General features: G+C 45.3%; 1 protein-coding gene across 2 annotated transcripts in view; it reads right to left on the bottom strand.

Moving 5' to 3' along the window:
- Positions 1–18580, bottom strand: part of KLHL3 (kelch like family member 3) — a 259630-nt gene that overhangs the window by 45888 nt on the left and 195162 nt on the right. For both annotated transcript variants that reach the window (XM_045075471.1, XM_004744900.3), the window contains one exon: positions 6104–6213. In XM_045075471.1, coding sequence (XP_044931406.1) covers positions 6104–6213 — 110 coding nt within the window. The remainder of the gene's footprint in view (positions 1–6103; positions 6214–18580) is intronic.

Raw genomic sequence — 18580 nt, 5'->3', positions numbered from 1 at the left:
TGCTCATAGGTGCCTATACTAAATCGTACTTTCCAAAGGCGAATGGTAAGAGGAATAATGCTGTGCCCAGGGACCAGGCCAGATGGCTGTTGGCAAGCTAAGAAGCTGGCAACTCTAACTACTGACCTCACAGGAAGATGGGGCTTCCAACAGCTCAAGCGAGGCAGCAGCATGCACTGTTCAATCACTGGGTAATACCTGAGCCACAAGCACTCAAGTCTAGCCTAGTGGTCAAGGAGCTCCAGGCGGCACTCTCCACCCACCGCGGCCTGGAGAGGCCAGCGGGTCAGACGGGAGAGCGTACAACACCAATGATCCTGGGAGACAAGGTCCCGATCCATTTCAGAAGACACTAGAATCTGGCTTCTGATTACAGGTGTAGGAGACAACAGCACATTAAATAGGTGATCTCACAGAGAGAAACTAAGTGTAGTTCTCAATATAATACATACCTGACTCTGATTTTTTAAAGGACCTAAACTATGTCTTTCTGACCTGTATCTAAACTATGGGCCATTTCCCCGTTAGCACTCACTCTGAAAACTTCAAGAGTGTCTCATAAGAAGGCAGAAAATTCCTGAAAAGTAGAGACATATATACTGGCTAATAAAGCAAAGATTCAGAACCTGCAATTCAGTGGCAAACCTGCACTAAAACTGGAGAGTCATCACTCTTCTCCTTAGAATGGGTCTGCCCTGGAGGGCTGCTTACCTTGCCTGCATCTGGGCCCCAGAAGCTGTCCACGGTGAGGGACGAACTCTGGGTCTCAAAGGCAAATACAATAAACAGACTACCTGCCTACAGGCTGAGTTGTGAGCCCAGACACCGCCCTGTGGAAGGAACAGGTGACTGTAAAAGGCATATTCCATTGTGCTTTTGCTCTGTACTGGGGGAGGGGAGGGCAGCAGCAGGGAGGGGTCCCACCCAAAGAAATCATGATTTTGTAACTCCTACCAGGTCCTTTTGTCTTCCCTCAAATAACAGGAATTTTAAAACCAAAACTACATGAGGAAAAACAGGAGAAAAAATGGCAGGGATCCATGCCTCCTCTGACCTCTAGTTCTCACATTTGTCCTTATTCTCTGGAAAAATGTGAAAATTATTCCCATAACCTTAGCTGGCTCTGGGCGGTGTCCAGCCCCAGCCTGCCCCTCACTACCTCAGGGCAGTTCTGCTTAGTAGCTCCACAGAAGCAGCCAGGGTCTCTATATCGGGCACTGCTGTGACTCAAAGATGGCTGAAGCACCCTCAAAGCCCTCAAGGAGCTTGAGGCTACTGGAGGACAGAGGCATGGGTAACAGCAGTGATGCTGGAGGAAGAACAGTATCTGAGCCCTGGGAGAAGCCCAGACAGGGCCAAGGGAGCTGGGAATGTTGGGGAGCAAGAGCTACTCCCACTGTCCATGCTAGGCACCAAGCCCCGGGTTGCACAACGACCTAGACTAACACAGGCTATGGGTAGAGCTTCCCCTTGAGAAATGCCCCCAGTCAACAGTGAGCAGGAAGAGGAGGAGGAGAAGGAGGGTAGTGGTAGTAATGGTAGCAGCAGTAATCATGAAGCAAAAAGTAGTGAACACTTTCTTTGGGCTAAGAACTTTTCCCATGTTATCTGATTTCATCCTCAGAACAATTCTGTAAGATGGGTACTCTACTATCATCGCCCTCCTTTTACAGATGAGAAGACTGAAGATAGAGAGAAATTCTCTTACTCGTTCATTCAACAAATGGTGTTTGTTTTGTGTCTGCCGTGACCCTGATACCAGTAACACCCTGGCAGTGACCCTGAGATGGAGAAATCCTTGACGGTATAAGGTGCATCCATTCTGGTGGGAGACAAACAACTTGCTCAAAGTCACTCCCCCTGTTAGAACAGTGGAGGCAGGATTGGAACTCAGCCACTTCAACCACAGAAACTCTACTTTTTCAAACTCCCGACCAGCAAACTGCCTGGGGCCTAGCCACAGCCACTTAGAATCCTCATTACTAAAATGCCACATTTCCTCTATTCAAAGAGGCATAGTTTTTTCACATTTTAATATCTGAAAGCTGGCTGCAGAAAGAAATCTGTGGGCTGTAGGCAAAGAAGTAAATCATAATATAGCTGACTGACTGTTAAAATATGGATTTAGCTCAATACAGGTTATTTGATTACCAGTGCGGTTGTTTTCTGCAACTGTTTTTGAAGCATTTTTTTTACTTTGTTTTTGTTTTGTTTTGTTTTTAGGGTAGGCTCCACTCTCAGCATGGAGCCTGAGGTGGGATTTGAATGGGGTCTGAGATCGAGACCCAAGCGGAGATCAGGAGTTGGACACTTACTGACTGAACCACGTGGGCATGCCCCAGCAAATGCTAACATCAAATGCAGCTGAATTTTTAGCTTAAATTAAGTTCCCTTACATTTCTTCAAACGCCATTGGGTTCACTACAATGCAATAGTGAAAGAAAAGGCTATTGTATATGCAAGAGATTACCTATTATGAAATGTAATTAAAGGAAGTAGAAATCATGAAATCTCCTGGAACACCTCAAAGAATTTTCAAAGCCTCAAGAGCTAGCATTCAAACAACAAACATCCAATTGTCAAAAGCTTCCAGCTATTTAACTTCTAGCAATATGTAATCAATTAAGGGGAAATAAAACTAGAAATAGAAAACATGGGCCAAACCCCACTGTTCTTTGATAAGCCTCCAAATTATACTGTCAACCTTAGAGGTGCCTGGCTGACTCCGTCGGTAGAGCATGTGTCTCTTGATCTCAGGGTTGTGAGTTCAAGTGTGGGTACAGAGATCACTGAAAAATAAAACTCTTAAAAAAAAAAAAAAAAAAAAGAACTGGGGCACCTGGGTGGCTCAGTGGGTTAAGCCGCTGCCTTCGGCTCAGGTCGTGATCTCAGGGTCCTGGGATCAAGTCCCGCGTCGGGCTCTCTGCTCAGCAGGGAGCCTGCTTACCCCTCTCTCTCTGCCTGCCTCTCTGCCTACTTGTGATCTCTCTGTCAAATAAATAAATAAAATCTTTAAAAAAATAAAAAATAAAAAAAGAACTATACTGCCAACCTTAAAGGTACCAAAGGGATCAAGATCATCAGTAATCTACTTTATGAAACGTACCACATAACTCTGAAGTTACAAATAACTTCTGAGAACCAAATATACAACTTCACTGATGTGGAAAATACCTCTACTCTTGGGGCACCTGGGTGGCTCAGTCGGTTAAACGTCTGCCTTCAGCTCAGGTCAGGATCCCGGGATCCTGGGATCAAGCCCCGCATTGGGCTCTCTGCTCAGTGGGGTGCCTGCTTCTCCCTGTGCCTTCCCCCCCTACATCCCACTCGTACTCTCTCTCTCAAATAAATAAATAAAATCTTAAACAAACATATCTCTACTCTAAACTCTAATTACACAGAACAAGCAACTCCTATGTAAGCATATGGACGAAAGAGAGCACTACAGACTATGTTCTAAGCATGTAGATTCAATGTCATGCTTCTTGGTTTCTGGAAAGATGCAGTTAACTCCATGGCTTCTTTTACCATTATCAATGGCAACACTGATACAACTGTCAATGGTGCCTCAAAACAGAGGACTATGGTAATTACAATGATAGCTGCCATTTATTAGCACCTGCTGAATACCATATCTGATTTTTTATACCCAGTATCTGTGATCCTCCTAACTCCATAAGGGAGGTACTCTTAGTAATCCCACTTTATGTTTAAGAGAATCGAGGTTCAAAGAGACCACTGACTTCTGAAAATCAAGGAGCCAGTGGGCATCAAGTGGAGCATGGAAACAGGTCTTCCTGAGTCCAAAGCCCAAATGGTTTCCAGGCCACTAAAATGCCTGCCCCTCTTAACAATCTGTCTCCTCCACCACCCCAACACAGCAAACCCAGATAAGCCCTCACCTGAGGAAAGCTTACTGTGATCTCACAGCAGGATGGGCCTGCAGGACTTAAAGGTAGCAAGCCCCCGGCCCCAAACCCAAATACCTCCAAGGTGATCCAAATCCTGTTGCTTATATGGTTGTTGACATTTTCTCAGACTACACCTGAAGGACACACTCAAGCAGGCCCCAAACTGGCCAAGTGCACCGACTACCACATGGTCGATCAGCTAACTAGTTCATTCCTTCAAGCTGTGCCCATTTAGTAGCACGATCCAGAGAAGACATTAAACAGGCTTGGCAAGAAGTGAGGAAGTCTTTGCTGCTGGGGCTGGGGCAGGAAGACGCCGTGGCTTGGCTAGAGGCATCCTTTATCCTGCAGGCAATATCTCACATCAGTTAATAGAAGTAGAAGCCTCACTGAGCCTAAGGGATAGTCCAGCTGAGTGTGCTAGCCACCTTCTGGAAATCTCTCTGAAGTCCTGGGGCAGCCCAGGATTCCAATCCACAGATGTTTTTCTTCTGGATCAAACTTTTGCAGGACAACAGGTGGGGGCTTGTGATGCCACCCTATTCTCTGGACATGTGACTTTGGACACTCATTGGTAATGCAAGATCTCTTTTAAGAGCTTTTCCTTAAATTATTTCCTCAGAAAAGGACCTCAAGCTTGGACATAATGAGTGGACTAAGACAATCCACGACACATGTATTGAGCATCTCTGAGGATGCGGGGAAGAGTAAGATGTGATTGCTACCATCAGGGAACTCATGGTCGAGTGAAGGAGCTAAGATGGGCTCAGAACTAACTGCAGTAAAAAGCAGAACAAGGTGATTAGGGGCACCTGGGTGGCACAGTGGGTTAAAGCTTCCGCCTTCGGCTTGGGTCATGATTCCAGGGTCCTGGGATCGAGCCCCACATCGAGCTCTCTGCTTAGTGGGGAGCCTGCTTCCTCCTCTCTCTCTCTCTCCCCCTGCCTCTCTGACTACTTGTAGATCTCTGTCAAATAAATAAATAAAATCTTAAAAAAAAAAAAAAAGAAAGAAAGAACAAGGTGAGTATTATCCTGGAACACAGAGGAGAAAGGAATAAATTCCAGATGCATGGTCAGTCATAAACTCAGCTACCATTGAATGAGCCCCTACCAAGTACAACCTACCAGGTACAACACCAGGCATTTGACGCACCTTATGCTATTTACCCCCATAACGACCCCACAAAGTACGTCCTATTACCCTTCTCACTTTTATACATGAGAAGCAGATGAAGAAGCACACTATCTCACCTCAAGGTCACCAATTAATTTGTAAAGACTAGAGATAAGATTTGGACCCTACTGGCCAACACCAAAGTGTATGTTACTTTCAATATAGAAAACTACATCTCCTAAAGTAAAGAAGTTCCTCCTGGTAGAAGTGGAATAGGAACTGGTTTGGAATTCAGCCAGGTGACAGTGCAAGGGGAGAATGATCCAAGCAGAGGGTCAGTGAGAAGGAAGATCTAGAGGTAGGACAGATGAGTCCTCAAAGCAGTGAGCAGAAATCAAGACTGCTACACCAAGAAGTGGTGTGTGGTCAGTGAGTTAGGCCACTAGGTGTCAATAGACTCAAGTTCTAGTTTTGCCACAGTCACTCACGTTGGGACCTTCAACAGATCCTATCCTTTCTCTGGGCCTCAGTTTCCTCAACAGTAAAAGTTCCAATCCCCTGTTACACTACATGTGTCCCAAAGGTCAGCTCTGGCTTAAATGCCCAATGATGCTCCCAAGAGGCCATGTGGGGCCATGGCTAAGACCAGGGGACAAGAAGACTGCAACTCTGCAGTGACCAGCTGAGTGACCACAGACAAGCTAATTGACTCCTCCAAGTTAGTTTTCCTCATCTGCAATGTGGAGACAAGGCCAATGCCTGCTTCACAGGGCTGTGGTGAAGGCTGAGGGAACTAAAGAGAACAAGGCTCTTAGCAGAGCACTTGGTAAACTATAAATGTCCAGTAAATGGAGGCAGGTTTGTCACCATAATAATCACCAGCGCTATTACCTCCTCAAAGTGTCCAAACAGTAAATGTAGTGAATACGAGCCAGAAGGTCCTTTCCTAATTACTTTAAGGGCCAAAAAATAAGTTCCTTTTTTTTTTCCTGCTGAGAAAAAGAAAAGGTTTCACTATCCCTCCCATGACCGCCTTATGTGTGAGGATCCTGGTTCACTGAGGGGTCGTGCCATACCTTCTCTTCTGAAGAAACGGTCAGCTTGTCACTGGATATCAAGCTGCACACCTGGTCCAGACTTAGGCTAAGAAATTCTTCCCCCAGCATCACCTCTGGAAAGTGCTGCTCTGTTCAAAAAAAAAAAAACAAAAGCAGAAGTTACAATATGCTCTTGCCCTTCCACAGCCTTGGCAATCTGTGAAGTTCAGAGTGAAGTCCTGGGCACTCTGGGGGTGGGCATGAGGGAAAGGGACAGACAGAGAGGCAGAGAGAAAGCACATCCTGGCTGAAGGGAAACTAGCCTCTTAATTTGGCAGCAAAGGCATCCCTCTCTGTGATACTCCAGCCTGAACATCGACACAGATGAAAATGGGGCAGAGAGAAGTGAGGGTATATTTTTTTTTCCATGCTCCATGTGATTATTAATGGTAATCCAGAAAAGCCTCACTGGGATCTGCCTACTTAATTGAGCTCATTTCCCCTCAAGGCGCAAGCTGGCAGATTTGCAGACGAAGCCCCCTGCAGCTCAGCTAAACAAAAGTGGGTCAGAACTGCTGTGTGGCTGGAAGTCTCTGGGAGTTCTGGTACGGTTTCAAGGCTGGCAGAAGGCATCAACCTTTTGTGCCCAAAGTCAAGCCTATCATGGTCTCTGATTCACAAAGAGGCCCAACTAAGCCTCTGTCCAGACTGGCCAGACACAGCTGGCCCCACCACTGCAAGCAACCGTCCATGACAGGCAGGCTAGTGGGAACCATTAAAATGGAGGGGAATTTGGGGACACCTAAACCGAGACAAAACACAGAGGCCGGATGTCCATGCAAGGGAAATGCCAAGTGCAATTCCTACCCCAACATTAGCCCAGGCCACCATTCTGCTCCCACAGAGACAGTGAAATGTCAGTGAAGGTGTGTACTCTTCAGAAAGAAGGCCACTAGATTCAAGTTCTGGATTTGCCATTTGCAAGATGTGTCCCTAAGCCAATGGCCTCTCCTTCAAAGGCCCCACTATCTCTCTGTATAATGAGGATATAAGGGCTCATCTTGCTTCACTCCAATGCTGTGATGGGAAAAGAAGGGTGAAAGTAGTTTCACAAGCTATGCCAAGATAAAGTGGCCCAAGAGCCAACAACTCCTGGTGCAGCAGGTTCTGGAGATCATAGGGTCCTTTGTCATGTGCCCCAGAAAGGACTCCTTTCTCAGCACTCTCGTAGTTCTGCCCCACTGCCCCCAGGAGCATCCATGCTCCTTGCCCTCCAGGCTCCAGGGCCCCCCTCTTCTTTCTTTGGTGGACCCTCTCTGGCCTTGTAATTCTAGCAGTGACACCTCCCAGTTCCCAGCAAGGGCTACCCCGACATGGTCTGGCCAGGCCCTCGGGGGAGACTGAGAGTCTCTCTGTGCCCAGGAAGCTGCATGGAAAGGGAAATCAGCAAGCTCAGCTCTGCTCTCACATTCATCGGCTTCTCAAAAGCCAAACAAAGAAGACTTAAATCATTTCTTATAAAACGGATTCTAAACTTTCATGTTGAAATGATTTCAAAAGAATTCCCATATACCCTTCATCCAGAGCCTCCAAATGTCAGTATTTTACTCTCAGAGATCTGGTTATAAACAACTCCCCCATCTTTCGATAGAAAGGGCTCCCCTCCTGCTCCCCAGTGGCCCACTGGTATCACTGAGCCCACAATTAAGCCCTGTCCATCATGAAGCTCAGGAAAGTTTGTACATAACAAAAAACAAATTTATAAAGCAGATCCTTTACAATGGGAAGCAAATGTCATAAAGTAAAAAGCAGGTCTTGTTTCTCCATATGTGAACAGGAAAATGTCTTTAGTTAAAGCTTGGATTTTCTGTTAGACATTCAAAAGACTTCCCTAACTAAGGGAATATTTAAGAGTAGATAATACTATTTTTTAAAGTATCCATTCCTTAAAAAATTTTTAAATAAAAGCAAGTGAACAATCTCCTTTGGGTGATGGGAATGCATTCTTGGCCTGGAGGCCTGAGAAAGCAACAGGATTCTCCCTCCATGCCCTTTCTGTTCCAAAAAAAAGTCTCTGGACCAGAGACCTCCATCTGTTGGCAACACCAAAAAATAGCGGAGGGAAAATTTGGTGTGTAGTCACCACTCCGAGACAAAATACAGGACACCAAGACTCTGTGGACCTGCCAAGGCTGAGCTCAGCAGGAGAGTCAGCAAACCAGCTCCAACATCCCTGGGGCACAGAGCCACATGGAGCCTTCCTGCTTTTTTTTTGGCTGACCAATAACCTGACATTTGGAGGAGGGAAAAGAATGAAGAGAACAGGAGGTAAGAAGTTAAAATCTGGGGTGTGAAGATTTCTTCCACAAAGCTCATAAAGCCAAATGTAGATGGGTGTGGATTTTGCAAAGGAAGACAAAGTGTAGTGGTATGTATTCTAAGTGGCCTGGTGAACAAACCAGAAATTCTCAAAGACCAGTCAAAACAGTCAGCACCCACACTTCCCCATCTCTCAACCTCTGGGGCACTAAAGAATTTCCATCTAGGTCCCTTCTTTCTAAAGTCCCTCTTTCTAAAGGTCCCTTCTTTCTGCTGCTCTGCCCATCTGGGACCTCCCACTGAAATCCCTCCAGAAATCCTCCCAGGAAGCACCAGCTGTTAGGGAGAGGCAGCAGCTTTCCACCCAGGACAAGCACTCTGGGACCGAGGAGATTTGCAGGGCATGAGTAGGTTAACACAGAGAAAAGGAACAAAGAGGGAAACTCCTTCTTCCCTCCCCCTGCTGTCTGAACAGCTCAACCACCCCCCCCCCAGAGCCCCTTTTCTATTAGCAACACTCAACAAGATAGAAAAGCAGGAACAGGATGCTCTGGCCAACTTGATTTCCTGGGAGACACAAGTTCCCCAGAAGACTTTATATTCCAGTCAGCCCTCTCCCCAGCCGCTTGCCAGAAAGGAACACCTCTGCTCCCAGAAGACCCCTCCCTGAGAATCCGCTAGCTTTAACACTTGTTTGTTTGTGGGTTCTCTGTTTGCTTTGCTGCATTAGAGGAGAATGGAGTCAAGACCCTTGGTTAAGAGTGAGAATGCCTGGGTTTGTGTCCTAACTCCACCTCTTAATAGTCCCTTCTTTCCAACCTTTGGCTTTATCATCCATAAAGTCGGACTGTAATAACTGACCTAGGTCTCAAGCTTGTTTTGAAGCTCAGAGATATATACTGAGTCCCTTATGTATACTGATGAGTCCATTTTGAGATCTTTAAGAAACTTCAGAAAGGAAGGATGACTATTGTATCAGCCCATGCTCCTGCTTCACAAAGTCCAGTTCAATGGGCAGCACTGCTCTCCAACAGAGAAGAGTTTCCATTCCATCAGGGACATCCCTTGGGACTGCAGATCCTGTGGATAAGGCTGTGGACCCCAAAGGTCTTAGAGACCCACTTTAATTCCATCAAGTTCAACAAACTGTCTAGGGATATGATATTCAATTTCCTAAGACTATAGTTTTCTCATCTGTTAAATGGGGCTAATACGAGTTCCTGTTTCATAAAGGTGTGTGGGCATTAAATAAGCAAATAGAAGTAACTCACATCTACTGAGATGACTGCAAATGTTGGATAACCATTAATGTATAATGTGCCAGATGCAGTGTTTCTTCAAAAATGAAAAAAGCAGAACTGATGCCTACAAGGAGCCTACTGGCTTATAAGAGGCATAAGACAAGGCACCAACAACTCCAACTCCAAGTCCACAGGGCCACGACTGGGAGAGGCACTCCAGGTATAAATGACAGCATGGAAGCAGGAAAATGCATGTCTAGAAAACAACAACAGCCCAGTCTAGCTACAGTCTAGGCTATTATCTTCATTCCTCTAACACACGTTTACTGAAAAACTGTGCGAGGCTCCAGGAGATACAACGGAGAGGTAGGCAAGCTAGATTTTGGCAGACCGGTGGGGTGTGCAGGGAGCAGAATATCTTCCAACCATGGAGTAGCCCCTTGAAGGGGAGCTCTCCAATAATAAACTCTAACTCTTCTAGTCTTTTAGCTTCTTTCTTCTTGAAGAGGAATGGGAACAGGGGCAAGAGGAAAAGTCACTTAAGACTTCCTGTTAAGAGTCCTAATTAACCAACCTTTACTGTAAGCATCAAACACTAAGTTCCAAGTTTTGTATGCCTGTTCCTGTCCATTTGGATGAGAAATTATGGGGGCTGAGGGGACCACCAGATAACCTGACGTCCGTTCTGCACCAGGCAATACACACACACCTTCCCAAAGCTGCAAGAATGAGAACAGGCCTGCTCTGGGGGCACAGCGGGATCTTTTCAAGGACGCGGGCCTAGAGAAAGTGGATAGCATTTCCTAACAGTAGCTAACACTGTGCTAGGAACTTATTTCTCCCCAAAGTCCTACCAAAGTATCAATAGCCCCATTGTACAAATCAAGAAATGGAAGCTTAGAAAGATATTCAGCCATGTGCTTAGGATCACATGAGCAGTTAAGTGGTATAGCCAGGTTTTGAAACCAAGACTGTATGATAACAACAACAAACATTCTTAGTCCCCAAGATGACAGTAATTTGTCCTAAGCAGGCCACTGTAGTTAAAATCCAATGTAGGTGTCAGAGCATCCTAAAAATCCCTCTTAGGGTTATGATTGCAGAGAGACAAAAAAAAGGATGAATCTAAAAACCTTTCTTTACAAACAAAACAAAACATGAGGAAAGTAGTGTTCTAAACCCTTTGGCATCAGTCCAAGGTTAAGATCTTAGACCTAACCCCCACCCCATTGAGATGTTTCCCTAGTCCCCTGCCCACAAGACTAGAGGAAGTGCTATTCACATGTTCTCAAAGCACCCAAAACAAAACAATAAAAATTATCGTGGTCCCAATCAGGCTGTGTTATCATATGAGTGAGGTCTTTCTTCCTACCCAGGGTGTGAACCTGTCTTGCTCAAAACTGAACTCTCAGTGTCCACATATCTGCATGTCCTATGCCTCCCTGCCCATTCTCCAGGATGGCCTAGGGCTTGGGCAACCTCCCAAGTTAATCCCCAACCCATTCCTCCCTGGTGGGATAAAATAAACTAGCCTTTAATCAAGTTCATCTAAACTACAAGCCCAGAACAAATGGAACTAAACCCATCTACGACTTCTCTGACCCACACAGATGAAATAAACCCCATTATTCCAGAGCCAACAGCCGCAGGGAATAGGAATGAGTAGTTCTGACGTGAACTACTGGTCACTGCCCTCCCTTCAACCACCAAGGAAAGACAGGCTGACTCAGGTGGACACACAAACAGAATCAAAACATTTTAGTAGGATAAAATGATAAAACAGAACAGCTTTAAATCTGTCCCCTACTGCCCTATTTTTGGAGGGCAGAAGTAAGCTTTCCTGAATCAGGATTTGGCTTTCAAGGCCCACCGTTTCCCTGTTCCAGGAAAAATTCTCATAGAAAGTAACAGAGCTCTTACCTTGACCATTTCCCACAAGGGTCACGACCACCAGCCCTCAGACCCCAAATATTACCATCTCTCCATTCCCTGGGGACAGTGGGATATGAGCTCTCTTTCCCAGGTGACTAAATTCTCCCTTTCTAACATACATGCGTGCGGGTGCACACGTGTGCACGCACATGCACACACAAACATACACACACACACTAAGCAGCTACATCAAAACCGCACAGTTCACAGAGTTATTGCTTTGACAGCAGGGTTCTCTGTTACCCAGGGAATAGAAGGATAAGGGAAGCTTCCTAAAAGAAACTTGCTCTCCAAAAACTAGCTATATCTTGCTCTCCTTCATTGGCCATCTTTGAGTCAGAAGCAGAAACTCAGAGGGAGGCAAGAAGGAGGCAAGTGCCGCAGACAGAGAAGCTGTCCTGTCCTGTGCTCTGAGCTCTAGTATCACAGGCTCCTTGTGAAAGCTTGTACTGCCACTCACGAATGACATGATCTTAGGCGAGTTACTCAAGCTTCCTGATGTTTCCATTTATTCATCTATAAATTGGAGAAATAATAACCACGTCTCACAGTCACGTGGCCAAAATGAAGTAATGCCTGCGGGATGTGCAGCACCAGGCCTGGCACCTAGCAAGTGTTCAGAAAAGGGTAAAAAACTCCTACAATCATCATTACCCGTCATCGCCATCATTTCATGATGCCAAGCCGGAGGAAGCAATTTCACAAGACAACCCTCACTGAGTCAGAGGCTCATGTTTTTTAAATGATTTGTCAACGTTTTTTGTTGCCCTTAATTTAATCACTTCATTCCATGATCTCAAGTGACTCAGTCAAAAAAAGGCTATTTCTCTCCATGAGCACATGAAATCCAATGGCTTTTCCATCCCATGGCTGAAGGGTTTCAGCTCAGCTTTGGCAGACTGATGTAAACAACATGGCCAAAGAATTTTAATTGCCATTTCATTAATAGGGTCCCATTAACATCCCTCCCAACGAACTCTGCTGACGGCCCAGTACAGGGCTGCCCAATTATCAAGCAACAGAGTCCCCATAAACCTGGGCCCTGGCCGATGCAGTTAAAGATTAAGCAATCCTGAAAACAATAATGAGGTATAAGAAACGGGCTGCATAAAAGGCCAGGGTCCCTTTCCCAGCTGCTCGCGACCCATCAGCTGGTGGCAAGGGTCTAAGCAGTCAGCTTCTAAACATGGGACAACCTTCCCCCGCCCCAGAATAAAATACCACAGCAAAAATATCTGGGGGCATAGCCTTGAGAGGGAAGGACCCAGAGGAAGCAAAGGGGACTGCCACAGCAGGAAGAGACGGGCCATTCCAAACAGGAAAGCAAACAGGCAGCGGGGTGGAGAGGCGGTGCTCCAGTCCTCCCAGAGCTCTACTGTGTCTACCTCTAAGCACTTTCGCCAGAGCACTGATGACTTAACAGAAGGCAAGAGGTCACCTTAAGAATAGCTTCATTAAAAAAAAAAAAAAAAAAAAAAAGTTTCATTTTTTGGAGAACAATTGGCAAAATCATTTTTTTTAAAAAATGCACACTCTCTTTGAGATGCTTTATGCTACTAAGCTAGTACTCTACAGATACAATTGTACTACTACTTACACACCGGCAAGTGTTCTCCAAAATGGCACGTATAACAATTCTCACTCAAGCATTTTCCATAAAGGAAAAAACTAGTAACACTGACGTCCATTAGTTGAGGACTGGTTAAGTAAACTATATAGTTCATCCACATGATGCAGCAGAGAAAAAAGAATGAGATATAGCTATGCACAAGGGCCTGGAAAAAACTCCAAGATTTTGTATTAAGTCAAGAAAAAGTACAATGAATACCGAATGCTTCTATTTAGGTATGTTAGAAAACTATATATCTAATATTGATATATATATACATATTCCATAGGGCTACCCCAGCCCCTTCAGAGAGAAGGCCTGGGAGAAGATTAGTTTGCATTTTATTCTTTTTTTAAAGATTTTATTTATTTATTTGACAGATAGAGATCACAAATAGGCAGAGAGAGGCAGGCAGAGAGAGAGGAGGAAGCAGGCTCCCTGCTGAGCAGAGAGCCCGCTGTGAGGCTCGATCCCAGGACCCTGGGATCATGACCTGAGCCGAAGGCAAAGGCTTTAACCCACTGAGCCACCCAGGCGCCCCTAGTTTGCATTTTATAATTCTGTGTACTGTTTGAATTTTTTTTATTATGAGTAGACACTAAATTTTATTGAATAAATTTGTTTTAATAATAACAGTATATAGCAATGTATCTGCCAGCATGGAAGGGTGTTCCAATTATCTTGCAAGGATTTTTTTAAGATTTATTTATTAATAAAGAGAGAGAGTGCACATGAGCTGGGGGTAGAGGAGGGGGAAAGGGAGAGAATCTCAAGCAGACCTCCCCCTGAGCGCTGAGCCCAACACAGAGCTCCTCTATCCCACAACCCTGAGATCATGACTAAGCCAAAATCAAGTATTGGACACTTAACTGACTGAGCCACCCAGGCACCCCATGTGATGATTTTTGTTTAAACTGGAAAACATACACAGTCCATGATAAGGATGGGCATGGCTCTGTATCAAGGTGCTGACTGTGGTTCTCTCTGAGTAGGACTGTGGTGCTTTTCTCACTCTTTCTGCCTGTCTGCTTTTTTTATAACCATCAGGGGTGATTTTTACTATGAAGATAACAGTAACAAAAGCAATAACAAGAGCAAAAGAAAGTTTGTGTTAGAGAAGAAAAACATAATAGAATTCATAGGTAGAGCTCTGGTTCATGGACAAGTGCAGGCAGAGGCCAGCTACCCAGAGGCCAGAGAGGGTCTGGAAATGGTCCTCTCCCCATAAGTAGCAGCAGTGGTGGTGTCCCAGGAGCCTCATCTGTCCACCAGGATCGGATGGGAGGCCCTCTTACTGCAGATCATGAGACCTGCAGGGAGGCTCTGGAACACAGCTGCTGGGGACATCTACATCTGCAGGTGGCCCTCCTCACCGTCCTCCCATCCCCCAAGCCACCCCAGAAACATAGCATGATGCAAACACTACCTCATCACACAGAGGAAAAAAGGCCTGGGTCACTCAGCTTCAAGTATTGGCTGGTCTAATCCCTGGTTCTGAAGTGGAAGGTCTCCTTGTAGTTTCTTGGTTTAAAACACCTCCTAATGTGAGGCATGGTGCAGGGAAGCCTGTGACCACAAGGGCTGACACTGCCTGCCCCTTATATGTGACCCCTGTCAGTGCCTACATCCTCATACTTACAATGGGACTGAACAAGCCATCAGCTCTGTCTCAAGAGGCAGTGATGGCAAGGAATGCCAGGTTCCATCTAAAGTCAGGAGGTACAAGACCAAAAAAAAAAAAAGAAAAAAAAAGAAACAAACAAAGCCGACTCATATCCGTGGGTAGGTATGAGGGATTAAGTGTGGGTAATCATTTATTTTACATATCCTTCTCTAAACACTTCACAATCTCACCTTCACCCTGCTTCTCCTAAAATCTTTCTTTCAAGATCTTACCAACCTCTGCATTACCACGACTTCTCTGCTGTGCACAGCCGAGGGCTACAGGGAAAGCTCCACACAGGAGATGGTCATGGGCTCCACAGAAGGCCTGCACCACAGGGAGAAGACTCTCAGTCTGCAATCACACTAGCCGTGCCAGGGACAGTGGGAGGACTCACATGTGCCATCAGAGGGCAGTCTGCCAACAGGGAAGGAAAGACATCTACATCTCACTTCCCCACCCAAAGATGACTAAACACTCCAAGTCTAGCAGAGAAGCTGGTCATCTGTCTACATGGTCTGGCTGCTGGGATTTGGTGAGTACATAGTACAGTCTTCCAGGCTCACACTTCCAGTGAAAAATGTCAACTCTAGGCACCAACACTCATTGGTTACTAATCCATAGAGCCTCTTTATGTCCAAATGTTAGCCTCCAAGTCAGTGAATATAGTAGTTATCATACTGGAGTCACCATTACCTGGGTTTGAACCCTGTCTCTGTCTCTACCAGCTGTGTGACCCCCAACTCTGTGCCTTAGTTTCTGTAGCTGCTGCATGCATTAAATGAGATGATGTGTATACAATGTTTAGCCAGGGGTAACACATAGTAATGGCTCTGTAAATGCCAACTAAATATAATTTACCAGCATATCTGCATACATACTCACGTGCACACACACCCACAAAGCTGACAGGACCCAATCCCTATGACAGCACCAGGACCAGGGAGTACACAGCCCACAGTGTGTTCCAACTGCTTCTTCCCCACTCTCCCACTGGTGTCTGTCACCATCAGACAGTGAAGGCCAAAGGTAGAAAAGACAGATTGTGAAAGTGTGGGAAAGCCAGGCCAGAAAAAGGAGAGAGCCTTGTCAAAGTTGGGGTTTCAGGACACAGCCCAAATCTCAGAAAGTTGCATCATCCAACTACAAAACACAAAACCCTACATGCGTGCACATGCTAAACAGAAGGAAAAGGCTGGGGGCGGGACAGGGAAGAGAGAAAGAGAATTCCTGGCATGTAAGTACTCTCCCTTTGCCCCCGCACCAGCAGATGTTCACAAGCTGACCTGGGCCTTGGCCAAGCTCTTGGCTCCTGCGCTTCAGCATGAAAAGCCTGAGCATGTCCCTCAAAAAAGTGACCTCTTCAAATGCTGAGCTAGGGAGCCCAAAGGGCTCCTTGAGGAAAAAGCGGGAAAAAAAGTGAGAGACAGGAACAGGAAAGAAGGCAGAGAAGGGACAGCGGAGAATCAAGAGAGTCAAGGTTCAGAGTCTGAGGAGTCATCAGAATTCAGAATTGGGCCAACTGGGGAATGTCCTTCACAAAAATCATCATCTTAACAACTGGCCCCATTTGGATCCAAAACAGAAGTCAGGGCGAAATGAGAGTCTATGAGGGCTCCCAGGGTCTGGGGGTTGATAAAGGAACACAAGGATTCTACGAAATAGAGCACATGCTCAGTGCCTTGTGGACTAAGGGGCCAACATAGCACAGAGAGCTGGCAGGTAGATACCCAGCAGGTCTTCGGCTAATATCCAGACGTGGGCTGGACAGGAGACACAAAACAGAAGATTGACGGTCTTTGTATGGCCAGGGGGAAGAATGAGATGTTTTACTGGAAGGGAAGGAGGGAGTCAAGCCTGAACTTACTGTTTAAAATTACTTGAACCACTCATGGTCTTTCTTTGTCCTCAAGTCAAAATAAATATCAATGAAGATTTCTGGGATGCCTGGGTGGCTCAGTTGGTTAAGCATCGGACTCTTGGTTTTGACTCAGGTCCGATCTCAAAGGATCAAGACCTGATGTGGGATCAAGACCTGCATTGGGGGGTACCTGGGTGGCTCAGTGGGTTAAGCCACTGCCTTCAGGTCGGGTTGTGGTCTCAGGGTTCTGGGATTGAGCCCCATCTCAGGCTCTTTGCTCAGTGGGGAGCCTGCTTCTCTCTCTCTCTCTCTCTCTCTCTCTGCCTGCTTGTGTTCTTTCTCTGCAAATATATAAATAAAATATTTTTTAAAAATTTTTTAAATAAAATTAAAAAATAAAAAATAAAGACCTGCATTGGGCTCTGTACTCCATGTGGAGTCTACCAGAGATTCTCTTCCTCCCCACCCCAACTCGTGCTGTAAGATAAATAAAATCTTTTTGAAAAATGAAGATTTCTTTTCAGCTAAACATGGTGGACTGAGCATTCATGTCCATCTCTACACTCCCTCCCAAAACCCCATTAAAACAAGAGGATGACATCAGGGAAATCCAAATCAAAACCACAATGAGATACCACCTTACACCAGTCAGAACAGCTAAAATTAACAACACAGGGAACAACAAGTGTTGGCGAGGATGTAGAGAATGGGGAACCGTCTTACACTGTTGGTGGGAATGCAAGCTGGTGCAGCCACTCTGGAAAAGAGTATGGAAAGAGAGGGTGGTTGGGTTATGGACACTGGGGAAGGTATATGTTATGGTGAGTGCTGTGAAGTGTGTAAACCTGGTGATTCACACACCTGTACCCCTGGGGCTAATAATACATTATATGTTAATTTAAAAAAAAGAAAGAAAGAAAGAAAAGAAAACAGTATGGAGGTTCCTCAGTAAGTTAAAAATAGAGCTTCCCTATGACCCAGTATTTGCACTAATGGGTATTTACCCTAAAGATACAGATGTAGTGCAAAGAAGGGAAACACTCACCCCAATGTTCATAGAAGCATAAACAGCTACAACAGTCAAACTATGGAAGGAACCAAGATGTCCTTCAACAGATGAATGGGTAAAGAAGATGCGTTCATTTATACAACAGAATATTACCCAGCCATCAGAAAGGATGAATACCCAACTTTTGTATCAACATGGATGGGACTGTAGGAGACTACACTGAGTGAAATAAGTCAAGCATAGAAAGACAATTACCATATGGTTTCTCTCATATGTGGAACATAAGGAATAGTGCAGAGGACCATAAGGGATGGGAGGGGAAACTGAATGGGAAGAAATCAGAGAGGGAGCCAAACCGTGAGAGACTCTTGACTCCAGGAAACAAACTGAGGGTTGCGGAGGAGGAGGTGGGTGGAGGATGGGGCAGCAGAGTGACAGGCATTAAGAAAGGCACACAATGTGATGAGCACTGGGTGTTATACACAACTAATGAATCATTGAACACTACACCAAAAACTAATGATGTATTTTATGTTGGCTAATTGAATTTAAACTTAAAAAAAACAAGAGGATAACAAGCTTTAGCAGAGGAACAAACTGGAATCAGCACATTATTGGAAGAGCACACTGTTCAATTCTTACAAACATCTGCCTTTTAAGAATTAGTGGTAGGAATGCTCCCTATAAGAAAGAAAAGGGCAATTTCTTTTTCATGAGAGCAGATACTTGAATTGTTTAGTTTTCCAAGATTTGTCCAGCACCTAAAAACAGTCTAGCAGTAGGCATTCAAGCCACTGTTGAATAAATGTACTCCCCAAATAAGGAGAACAATGCGATCTCATAGCCTATGCCTAGTACCAACTCTGCTACCCTTAATTTCCT

The sequence above is a fragment of the Mustela putorius genome, unplaced genomic scaffold, assembly GCF_011764305.1.
Source record: "Mustela putorius furo isolate JIRA1106 unplaced genomic scaffold, ASM1176430v1.1 tig00000145_pilon_pilon_pilon, whole genome shotgun sequence".
NCBI classification, from domain to species: Eukaryota; Metazoa; Chordata; class Mammalia; order Carnivora; family Mustelidae; genus Mustela; species Mustela putorius.
The sequence above is the reverse complement of the archived record's forward strand: the minus strand, read 5'-3'. Positions and strand labels throughout refer to the sequence as shown.